At 35.7% G+C, this 12562-nt stretch overlaps 1 protein-coding gene across 1 annotated transcript in view; it reads left to right on the forward strand.

Moving 5' to 3' along the window:
* The window catches only part of PEX3 (peroxisomal biogenesis factor 3), a 30504-nt gene extending 22678 nt beyond the window's left edge, over positions 1 to 7826 (forward strand). Inside the window, exons 10-12 of the mRNA XM_043592496.1 lie at positions 1646 to 1768; positions 4319 to 4415; positions 6994 to 7826. Coding sequence (XP_043448431.1) covers positions 1646 to 1768; positions 4319 to 4415; positions 6994 to 7077 — 304 coding nt within the window. The 3' untranslated portion in view covers positions 7078 to 7826. The remainder of the gene's footprint in view (positions 1 to 1645; positions 1769 to 4318; positions 4416 to 6993) is intronic.
* The last annotated feature ends 4736 nt before the right edge of the window (positions 7827 to 12562 follow it).

Consider the following 12562-nt stretch of genomic DNA (forward strand, 5'->3'; position numbering starts at 1 on the left):
TGATACTGACTTGAGGAGTTGGGGAGTTGGGGAGAAATGCACTTGTGAGCTGGAGGTAGCCAGCTCCAGCTAATCCTCATGGTACCACATGTGTACATGTGCTGATCTATGTACACTGCTCCCCCCCCACAACCACCACACATGCACACTCAATTTCGGGAGTTACTCCCCCTAGCCTTCTCAGGATAGACTATAATGTTCCTAAAACTTTGAGTGATAAAAATCTCACATCTTCCCTAAATTGAGTATTACTATTTTACCCAGAACACAGCTAGGGTGTTAACAATGGAGAAAGCACCAGACTATGCATTAGGAGACTGGAAGACCTAGATTGAAGATGGACTTTCCTGTTTGTTAGCTATTCAGCCTCGGTGGAGCCACTTAACTCTTCGAGGTGGTTTTATCACTGGAGAATCTGGAAATTTCTTTTATCCTAAGGATAATTTAAGACCACTTTCTCCAGTTCTGTTTTCTGAGGAAATTATATCCTCTGCTTCTAAGATATTTTCATAATGTGATGAAAATCAACAAATTTAAAGGTTAACTCAGACTTTCTACGATCGCCGTCTCCACATTTTTTCTTTTTTCTTTTTTCTTTCTTCTTTTTTTCACATTTTTTCTTACTCAGGTTTTCACCACCTCACTCCACGAAGTTTTAGAAAAGGTCATCAGTGATCTTTTGCCAAAACTGATCAACCTGTGATGTTCACCTTTTTTAACTTTTCTCTGATGATTAACACTGTTGATTAAGCCTTTCTTGAAATTCTTTTCTCGTGTGGCTTCCATAAGTGTCATTTCCTGATTTCTCTCCCTGTATTCAGATTATTTCTTCTAGTTTCCTCTATGTCCGTCTTTCTTGTAAACATTCGTTTTCCAAGGTATTTGTTCTTATTTCATCCTCAGCTGCCCTAAGCAATTTCATACACGGCTTTAACTACTGTCTGTATGCTGATAATTCCCAGATGGATAGCCCCTAGCCCACCACTCCCATGAGCTGGTCTGGTTTAAGCTTTCTGCATTTCAAAGATCAAACTAATCTGTTGAAGTAGACATTTTCTAACTTTAATAGCATATGTATATTATTCTTTATATCAAAGAGGTTTTGTGAGATACTAACGTAGCATAACAAAAAGAGCTTGAACTTTAAAAAACAGAAAGGCCTGGGTTCAAATTCTAGCTCCCCACTTACTAATTATATATACCTTTGGACAAATTTCTTCATCCCTAAGTATCCAGTTTCTCACCTGTACATGATGCCAAAATTTTCTGAGATGTCATGATAGAATATGTGAAGCAAACCAGTATCTGTGACTATAAGATGATTCTTCTTCAGAAGTTCCTTGAAGAGAAGTAATACTGTTACTGAAATTCTTGAAAACACATTGTACAAAGTGCTGAATAATAAAAGAAAATCTAGCAAAATGGATGCAAATTCTCGTTTTGTTGTGCTAAATAATAAACTTCCTTTTTATGCTTAATTTTTAAAGATTAACCCCTTGATATATTCTTAACAGCGTTTTAGGATATAAAAAGTAGGTTGTGACTAGAAATGTTGGTGGCTGTCAAAGATAACAACATACTTATTGAATTTATTTCCTTTTCCACTGAGAATCTAAAACGCAATCTATCCTTCTTTTTTGTGTAGTCCAGATTTTAGTACAGTTTTGAATACATGTTTAAACCGAGGTTTTAGCAGACTGCTAGACAACATGGCTGAGTTCTTTCGACCTACTGAACAGGAACTGCAACGTAGCAACTCCATGAGTAGGTAAGATGACACAAAATGTTGTGAGTAATGAAGGCTCTAACAAAGGAGTGCTTTGGATGTGTTTTTGTTCCAGGTAATAAAGAAATCGTAGAGGATAAATTTGATCATTTTCAACAAATTAAACTCCCTTAAACTAATGACTCCTTCATTAGTAGAAACTCCTTCTGAATTCAGTATTAAAAACCTCATTTCTTCCCAAAATTTTGCCACCATATAGAAATACTTAGGTTGTCAAGCTGTCTTTCTGCAGGCCAAATCCCAATTCTTAGACTGTTGGGTTTTTGTTTAACTCTTTAGAATATAAAACTGAAAACATATTTAAGTACTGCAAGCCATAATTGGCCTACGTAATTCAGTAGTTTGGCCATTATGATAAGCAGGCATTCTTGTTATAGATTCCTATTTCATGAATTATCTCCTACTTTTACAACAACATAATGTATTCATTTTTAGCTCTTCTTGTAAGATTGGGAGTATTTAGTGTAATTGTTAGTAATTTTAATCATAATTATTTCTAAGTCATGCATTCATTCTGCTAAAATGTATCATATGGTTTTATTATATCCTTATCTCAGCATGAGTACCTTGGCTCTCCTATTAGAATTTATACTCTTTAATAACCTGCTTTGAAGTTTTTTATATTAAACTCAGAAAATAATAGCTACTAAATCAATGTTAACTGACTATAAATTGGTCCATTAAAATTAAGAGAAACAGTAAGTGATATGAAGTATGTATGTGTAATATCCAATTCAGTTCTTAAATACATAGGGCAAGAAATTATTCATTTCTTTGGAACCCTTCTTTATTGTATAAAAAGAATAATTTCCAATTAGCATTGAGGATTTGGAATGCTTACAGCCATAAAATGTATTTTCTGAGACAACTTAAATATCACCCTAAAATCTTTTTTAGGAACTCTTTTAAGTGATACAAAAATAAATTTCAGCCCCTATATACTTCCCTAAATCAAGGTGCTCTGATTAATAAAACTTCACTATAATCTCTACCTAGCAAGGTATTAGTTATTTCCTGAGTAGTGATAAAGAATTATAACAGTTGTTTTACACAAGTACTTGATTTTATACACTGAAGAGTTATAAAAAATGTGTTATAACCACATAGCCATTGTAGTCTTCTTGTTTGAACTCCCTATAGTACTCACTACTGTACTTTCCTGTACAACCTACATTTTTCACCTAGAACGGGAATCGTATTCCTCAGTTATATTTTAAGCCTCCTCACAAAGTCAGAAACTATTTTATGCCCTTTCATATTTCGTTACATACTCTAAGTATTCAGTAGATATTTCCTAGCTTAAGTTTTTTTCTTTTCTATATCGATAACCTACTTTATACTCCATGACTTAATACTAGAAATATTTTCATTATGCGTACTGTTGTTCCTATTGTTTAACATGTTGTGAAAGTTCTAGCCATTACAATAAGCCAAGAAAAAATATTTCCAATTATCGGTAAAGAGACAAAATATCATTAATTATGTGTACTCCAGTTGATGCAGAACCCTCAGTTGATTCAAGAGAATCAACTGAAAAGTGATGCTAACTAATAAAAACAAATTATAGGGGCGCCTGGGTGGCGCAGTCGGTTAAGCGTCCGACTTCAGCCAGGTCACGATCTCGCGGTCCGTGAGTTCGAGCCCCGCGTCAGGCTCAGGGCTGATGGCTCAGAGCCTGGAGCCTGTTTCCGATTCTGTGTCTCCCTCTCTCTCTGCCCCTCCCCCGTTCATGCTCTGTCTCTCTCTGTCCCAAAAATAAATAAACATTGAAAAAAAAAATTTAAAAAAAAAAAAAAAACAAAAAACAAATTATATATGGGTGTATGTATTATATATTCTCTGTATCCTTCTCTCTGCCCCACTCCCACTCATGTTTGTTTTCTCTCTCCCTCTCTCTCTCTCTTTCAAAAATAAACATTAAAATTTTTTTAATAAGTGAATAAATAAATTGTCACAGCTAGAGGATGAATTACTTTTTATAATCATTAAAAAATAGATTAAAACTTTGGTGAAGAACTTTTAATAAGATGGAAAATGTTCATAACTTTAATAGAAATACAAAACAATATTGCTGGGAAGTTAGAGTCTTGTGTTTAAAAAAACAAACAAAAGGGGACCCCGTGTGGCTCAGTCAGTCGAGTGACGCTAGATTTCAGCTCAGGTCATGATCTCACAGTTCCCAGGATCGAGTCCCACGTCCGGGCTCTGCACTGACAGCACAGAGCCTGCTTGGGATTCTCTCTCTCCCTCTCTTTGTCCCTCCCATACTAAGGCACATGTTCAGTCTCGCTCTCTCTCAAAAATAAATAAGCTTTTTTTAAAAAGCACAGATATGTATAAAAATTACTGGAAAAGTTAACCATGATGTCACTTGCAGTTGTTATTTCTAAGGGGTAGAATTATGCATGGTTTTTATTTTCTTCTTAATACATTTTGTGAATACTCTTCAGTTACTATATTGCGTTATAATTAAAATGTTAAGATCCTGTGAGATAATTTCAGAAAATAATTATTACTATGATGATTTTTCAGTCTTTCCAGTGTCAGCCTGCCATTAGCTAAGATAATTCCAATAGTAAATGGACAGATCCATTCAGTTTGCAGTGAAACACCTAGTCATTTTGTTCAGGTAAGAAGAAAGCTTGGAGGTATTATTTGAAAACATTGTATTTTTGGTTGTGGTTATATTGGTCTGACATAAAATTACATTTCTCTCCTGTGGTATTTGTTCAAAGAAACCAAAACTTAAATCACACGTAGAGTGTGGTAGAATGCCCCATGAGAACAAAAATATAGCAAATTTATGAGGTTGGGAATACCTTTCCCCATATTCTAGTCCAACAGCAGTTAGACTACATTTTACATACATTCTGGTTGGCATTAAACTATGTTAGTAATAAGATTGAGTTATGAGACCGTGATCTAGTTCCTCAAATTTTGAGGAAAACTAAAAAATTGTCTTGGAGAAGTAAAGCATTTTAGTATTAATAAATATGACTATTAAGAATGCACCAATAATCTGCTCATGAAAAGTTCCGTAGACAGTACTACCTAAAACTCAATCCTTCCTTAGAAAACCATTTTGGAATGCATTAAGTAAGTAAGGCAAATATTATTGAAATAAGAACTCTGGACCCACACAGTTTTTTCTGGGTCACCTGCAACCAAGTTGCAATACTTTTAGAAGACTAAAACTTGTATTAGAATTAGAAATGTGTTTGCAATACACCTCAATTCCAAACTACTGCAGAAATGTACAGGGAGGAGACTGCAGGCTAAGTGTAAAGATGGCATCTTCTTGGTACCATGTGTCTCAGACAAGTTAGATTATCTTCTGTGTACTTTCTGCTTGGCAACATGAAAAGAACTAAGACTACAGATTGTTTCTTTCTCTATATGGTGTCGTTACTGTGTCCTTTACGTGCTTATTTTGCCTCACTGTTCTCTTCAGTTGTCTTTGTCATCTCTGTCACCCATGACAGGCATTCATATTGCAGAAGGAAGAGGGAGTAAGGCTAATCTCATTTCGCTTAATTTAAGCTCAGATTTTTTTATTAAAAACTTAGTTTAAAATTTTTAATTTAATATTAATTTTCACATGTATATCAGTGTGAGAAAAAAGTTTGTAACTTTTGGCACGTAAACCTTAACTTCACCTTTCTCCAGTTTCGTAAGAGTCTGGCTTCATCTGTAGGCTATTCATCTTGGCAGGCCAGTGGGAAATACAACCAGGCAAAATACACCACCTGCAGCTTGAAGGCTTAAGTAATTTATGTACCACAGTAATTAAAATCTGTATAATTGATAATGAAAACAAAAGAGTTCAATCTAATAAAAATACCATTGATATTAATGTTCAAAGATTTTTAGTGTGACTGAATGTAGGTTATATACTACACTATTGATTGACAAGTTCTTTTAAGCATAATCTCTATGTTAACTCATTTAACTATAAAATGCCAAGTTGTCTTTAGAGACTTTAACCATGAATTTGTTGAGGTCAAGACTGGTCTAAAGTTCACTTGAGGGGCGCCTGGGTGGCGCAGTCGGTTAAGCGTCCGACTTCAGCCAGGTCACGATCTCGCGGTCCGGGAGTTCGAGCCCCGCGTCGGGCTCTGGGCTGATGGCTCAGAGCCTGGAGCCTGTTTCCGATTCTGTGTCTCCCTCTCTCTCTGCCCCTCCCCCGTTCATGCTCTGTCTCTCTCTGTCCCAAAAATAAATAAACGTTGAAAAAAAAAAATTTTAAAGTTCACTTGAGTTTTCTGATACTTAAGAAACAGAGAACACAAAGGATAGATTCATTTTTCATTTACTGTTTCTCTGATGCCCAGAGAGGCACTTAAATGTTTCTGTGTCATAGATCTTTTCACAATCTGGTGAAGCCTATGGACCCCTTCTCAGAATAATGTGTGTAAATGCATATCATAAAATACATAGGCTTTAAAGAAAGCCAATTAATTACATGCAGTTTTCAAAATACTTTTTAAAATCAAATTTATGAAGTAGCAGTATTGCCTCTTTGTTCATGCATTAAATAACAAGATGTAATGGCAGTTCATGTATCTTCCACAATTATCATATGATGTGACAATGTCTTATTTCCACTGAAGACAAATGCATAGCATGTTACTGCTGTCACAGTTGTCAATTTCATAATTGAAAGAAATGCTAGATTTTAAAGGTTAATGAAAATAAAAATGTAATTCTTGTTTTTACATTCACAAATCCATTAAGAACCCTTGTTCTGAAGTATATGTATGTAGTTTATGTTTGTGTATGCAGAACCCATGACATGCTACATACATTCTAGGTTAGATCTTCTAAAAAGTAACATACCTTACAACCATGTTATGTCAGCTTCCAGCCAAGGTACCTTTACACTTGTATCGTTAGTATTGTAATCATTTATGGAACAAATACTTACCCAGCACATGGCATACACAAGTCCGTTTGAAGACTGTTCTGGGTCTTCTTCTCGAAGTCACACTGAATACTTACCACACCCACCATTCCTCATACAAGAACCTAAGCACTAAGTATCTCCTAGAATTTCTTATGTGAAAAAATATTCCTTGCATTAAGTGATTTTCTTTTTGGCCTTACTGCCACAAAACTTAAGGCTAAATTTATTGCTTGATTGCAGAAATGGATTTAAATTATCTATACTTCTTACAAACTGTAATAATGTTTTATTGTCATCTTGCTAGGATCTGTTGATGATGGAGCAAGTGAAAGACTTTGCTGCTAATGTGTACGAAGCTTTTAGTACTCCTCAACAACTGGAGAAATGATTTCTTTTCCTTCAAGAAAAACTACAATGGAATTCATTTACTTTTAAAAATACACTGAATGAATCAACTATATATAGGGTAATGATTTGTTACCAAAATGCCTAATAAAAATATATTCTTAATCAAAGTCTTCATTTCGTAATAAAATAGATTTATTTGGCATCTTAATATATTTTTTTAAAGTCATCAACAGACTAGTTTTTGTGAGCATATCTGAGCATACACAGTGCAGACATCAGAATTGTTAATACTTTGTTACACCATGGATATTAGTTCCAAACTGACAAAAAACTAATGTAGATACTTTTTTTATATATATATAATATGAAATGTAGTATACATTGACATTTATACAGAGGAAAAATCTGTTTGAGAAATAGTTGTGAAGTTTAGAAAATGTACTATTTAATCATAAAGTTCACTGGACTAGAATATACATGAATGAATCAGACTTTTCTCCCGTTACTCTTCAAAGGAATAAGTTGTTTACCTTAGATAAACCTGATGAAGGACATTTCTTTTTATGGAAACCAGTGAATTTTACAACCATGATCAGTAATTTTTCGTTACCATTGTTAACAATCCTTAGAAAATTACGTATTTGATTTAGAGGCTGAAATTGTGCTGTTGTTGTTACTCAGCGGCTATTTTTAGCTATAGTTTCAGCATTTGTATGTAAATAATTTTAACTTTGTATTGATTTTGAGCACAGTAAATATCTTATTGCAATAAAATATTTTAGTAAAATATGGTTTTGTTGAGTTAATACTTTACAGCCATTAATTTATTTGTCCTATAGCATTTTTGCTGTTACTTTGGGAGAATATGCTAGTTTTCAAGTTTTATTTTAACTAGTAATATAATTGATGCTTTAGTTGTTCTGTTTAGAAAAAATGAATAGCATTCCCTTCTGAAGAGAAACAATTCATCGTCTCTAGTAAATCTATATTCTGTATTTATAATTAAGGGTAATTAGGCAGAAATAAATAAATTGTTGCATATCATTAGTGCATTTGATATATTTTCGGTAACATAAGAATATTGTCAGTGACATCGCTTTATGTTCCTCCAACAGAGGAACAATGTTTAAAAAAATGTAATGTCTACAATGTTTAAAAAAAGAAACAGATGTAAAAGTGTTGCAGATAGCAAATATTTCTCTTCCAAATTTGACAGAAAATAGTGATGTTATTTTCTAATAGGGTGGAGGAAAAACTGCGTTTTGGAAAATTAGTGAATGTGTATGTAATAGGGCCTGCATCTCTTGCAGCAGTATTAACCCAGGATTTCATCCAAGGAATATTTGAGACTGAACAGGTGTGGCCTTGTAAAAAAAAAAAAAAAAAAAAAAAAAGGATCGTATTCTGATCAGCTGACAATTTTCACCTGGAGTCACCTGCATCTGTGGCGCTGTGGCAGTTGAAGAGATGATCAGGTAAAACCCACATGCATTTGAAGCTAACTGGCCTTAGATATTACAAATGTGTCTTCAGCTAGTACAATAGGACCCCTCTTGTCTGGGACCAATAGTTTGGTTAATCCAAAGGTCACTTAAATAAAGCAGGGTATCTATCACACACAAAAAAACTTATTCTTAGATATTTTAACTTAAAATATAAATATTCTTTAGTTGCCACTTATTTAATCTAGGGACCAGGTCTTTTCTACCTTTTTCGTATGGGTCTGCTTTGAGGCACTCCTAACTCCTTCTTGTGCAGATCACGTGCACTACATTCCATTATATAATTGTGAGCCACCGATACAGAATGCTTGTAGGTTTTTGCTATATTTTCCTCCAATCTTTTAGAACTGTTTTGCCCACAATTAGCCAATATCTTTAAATTTTAAAACAGCAACACACTTTTTTTTTTTTTAAGATTTTATTTTTAAGTAGTCTCTACCCCCAACATGGGGCTCACGCTCACAACCCTGAGATCAGAAGTCTCAGGCTCCACCAACTGAGCCAGCCAGGTGCCCCTAAAAAAACAACACTTTTATCGAGGCTTTTCAAAGTTCAGCTTAGTTTTCACAGAAACTACAGCTCTTCGCACTCACGTCATCAGTTTATATACTCATGATAAAAAGTTCAACTGGCATAATCCTTTTGGTAACTATTAATTTCTTAGAGCCGATGTAACAAATTATTGCTAATTGGGTGACTTAACAGAAATTTCTCTTCTCACCATTCTTGATTTTGGACGTCCAAAATCAAGGTATCAGCAGGGCCATGCTCCCTCTGAAGGCTATAGGGAAGACTGTTCAATCCTTTCTTGACTCTCCCAGCCTCTGGTGGCCCAGGTGTCCCTTAGCTTGTAGCAGCAAACTTCGTCTCTGCCTCTGTCTTCACATGGCCTTCTCTGTCTGTGCTCTTTCTCTCATAAGAATACTCTCACTTAGGACCCACCCACGTACGGTATGATCTTGTCTCAATACTTAACTTTCGTTACATCTGCAAAGACGCCATTTCCAAGTAAGATCACCTTCTGAGCTTCTAGGCAGACGTGAATTGTCGAAGAATACTCTTCAGCCCCTATAGTAACAAACTCTACGCGACTTGGTAAACGCAGATTGCAGCAAGTGGAAATCAAAGCGAAGGGTGCACCAGATAGACGCCTACTAACGGAAAGCCTGCAGCCTGCCCTAGGCACCTCCTTTTCTGAGGAGATGAAGACCATCAGTTTATCCCGTGAATTGGTTACATGGAGATCACTTGAAACTGCTTCTATTTTTTTCTCCTTCAAACTTGTATAAATGTGTCTGTTACTGTGTATATATAAAAATTTTACATGAGCACTTATTTTATTTGCTTGGGAGATTTTATCTAACCAGATCTTTCACTTGCAAAATTGAACAGAAGATAAAACATCGGTCTTGCCTTCTGTTGTCCTGATTCATATTTATTTGAGTAGCCTGAACTTTTACAGTAATTGTGTTGCTTGTATATGACACCTATGAGAAAATGAGATAGAATCTTACTAAAGTGATATCCATGTTTAAAATATCAACATCTAAAGGCACCTGGGCAGCTCAGTTGGTGAAGCATCTGACTTCAGCTCAGGTCATGATCTCACCGTTCATGAGTTCGAGCCCCACATCAGGTTCGGTGCTGACAGTGTGGAACCTGGAGCCTGCTTTGAATTCCCCTCTCTCTGCCCCTCCCCTGCTCACAAACTCTCTCTGTCTCTCAAAAATAAACATTAAAAAATTTTCTTTTAATATCAATATCTAGACTATTCAGTCTAGTAACCTAGTTTGGTTTGCCTTCAATATTTCTCCAGTCATTAAAGGAAAATCAGAGGTTACCGAAATTCAATTCAGGGCATTTTATACCTATTTAATAATGCTGGGAAAAGGATTATTTGATTGGAGGATAAAAACTATTGGCTTAAAATAGTTAATGAGAGATCTGATTTTTAATTATCCTTACTATAATTCTTGCCCTCATACTACAGATAATTCCAAGAATTTGCTGGAATATTTTTAAATCCTTGTTATGAAACCCCATCGTAGTACATTTTACACATAAGCAAGATATGCCTTAAATAAATTTAAATTTCGGGTCATATTTTTTCTTAGAGTTGGGTTAAAAGCATTTTATCAGCACCTCAGAATGCTGAACTGTATTTTGTCATGTAGCTCCTTCATAGCTACTAAGTCACCAAACCCTATAATTTGCTTAAATACTTGTTTTTCCCCTTTCGTATCAATTTGTAAAGGTAAAGATGGACAGGATAGGAATTTAAGTGGTTGACAGGCTTCAGTCTCAGAATGACTTTCTTCAAACAAACAAATGACCCTACTTTTATGGTAAGATTCTTGTAACACTGTTTCCTTGGCTTTGGTTGGGTTTTACTCCTGTTTTGGTTTTTCTTAGTCTAGTGTTTGGGATCATATAAATCTGTCCAAGTTGGATCTCGAATAAAATATTAATTGGGATTTAGAACTATTAACATACTTATTTATGTAAATAGCATGGTTTTGAAAATTTGGTAGTTTTAGGAACTTCAACAATGAGTAATTTTTTAAAAGGTTTTCAACTTTAGCATGATTTTAGGGAATATGAATAGTATTCTTTTTCATTCTCCACCTGAAGCATTTTTTGGAAACAGATGTCTGCATTTGATTAATGTGACCAAATGAAACCTACAGTACTACAAATAAAGATCTGGCCATATTAAACTTCTTTTGTTGAGGAGAGCAACTTCTCTAATCAGTGTTTCTTTAAATTTACATCAAAATCTGTATTGCTGCTTCATTATTTTGCTTCATTCTTAGGGAAGATTTGAGTAGAATTCCTAATTATCAACTAGGTTTTCAACTTCAATTTGCTTGAAGACAAATGTAGGAAACATTCATTAATTTAAAAAAAAAATTGGGGGGGGGGGGGGCGCCTGGGTGGCTCAGTTGGTTAAGCATCTGACTTCAGCTCAGGTCATGATCCCACAGTCCATGGGTTTGAGCCCCGCATCGGGCTCTGTGCTGACAGCTCAAGAGCCCTGAGCCTGCTTCAGATTCTGTGTCTCCTCTCCACCCGTCCCCGACTCATGCTCTGTCTCTATCTCTCTCAAAAATAAATAAACATTTAAAAAAAAATTTTTTTTTTATTTTTTTAATGTTTATTTACCTTTGAGAGAGACAGAGACAGAATGCAAGTGGGTTAGGGGCAGAGAGAGAGGGAAACAGATCTGAAGTAGGATCCAGGCTCCAAGCTGTCAGCACAGAGCCCAACGCGGGGCTCAAACTCGAGCTGTGAGATCATGACCTGAGCTGAAGTTGGCCGCTCAACCGACTGAGCCACTCAAGCGCCCAAAACATATATATTAATTTAAATTGGAGCTCATATGAGCTCACCTACAAAAATTGGCCCATAGGTCCAATCCCACACCCCCTCAAAAAACCTGAAAGAATATGTACTAAAATCGTAATAATGGTGATCTAAACAATGACTTTAATTTTTTTTAATGTTGATTTATTTTTGAGACAGAGACAGAGTGGGGAGGGGCAGAAAGAGAGAGGGAGACACAGAATCCAAAACAGGCTCCAGGCTCTGAACTGTCAGCACAGAGCCCAACACGGGCCTTGAACTGCAAGATTATGACCTGAGCTAAGGTTGGCAGCTTAACCGTCTGAGCCACCCAGGCACCCCTAGTATGTTTTAAAATACCTACAGTAAACCTATATCAGTTTTATTACCAAGAGGGAAAAAAAAACTTTATTTTTTTTTTTTTATTTTAACGTTTTATTTATTTTTGAGACAGGGAGAGACAGAGCAAGAACAGGGGAGGGTCAGAGAGAGAGGGAGACACAGAATCTGAAACAGGCTCCAGGCTCTGAGCTGTCAGCACAGAGCCCGACGCGGGGCTCGAACTCACGGACCGCAAGATCATGACCTGAGCCGAAGTTGGCCGCTTAACCGACTGAGCCACCCAGTCGCCCCGAAAAAAAACCTTTTTTATGAAAAGACAATTACTATGAGCACTGAAAG

The sequence above is a fragment of the Prionailurus bengalensis genome, chromosome B2 (assembly GCF_016509475.1).
Source record: "Prionailurus bengalensis isolate Pbe53 chromosome B2, Fcat_Pben_1.1_paternal_pri, whole genome shotgun sequence".
Lineage (NCBI taxonomy): Eukaryota > Metazoa > Chordata > Mammalia > Carnivora > Felidae > Prionailurus > Prionailurus bengalensis.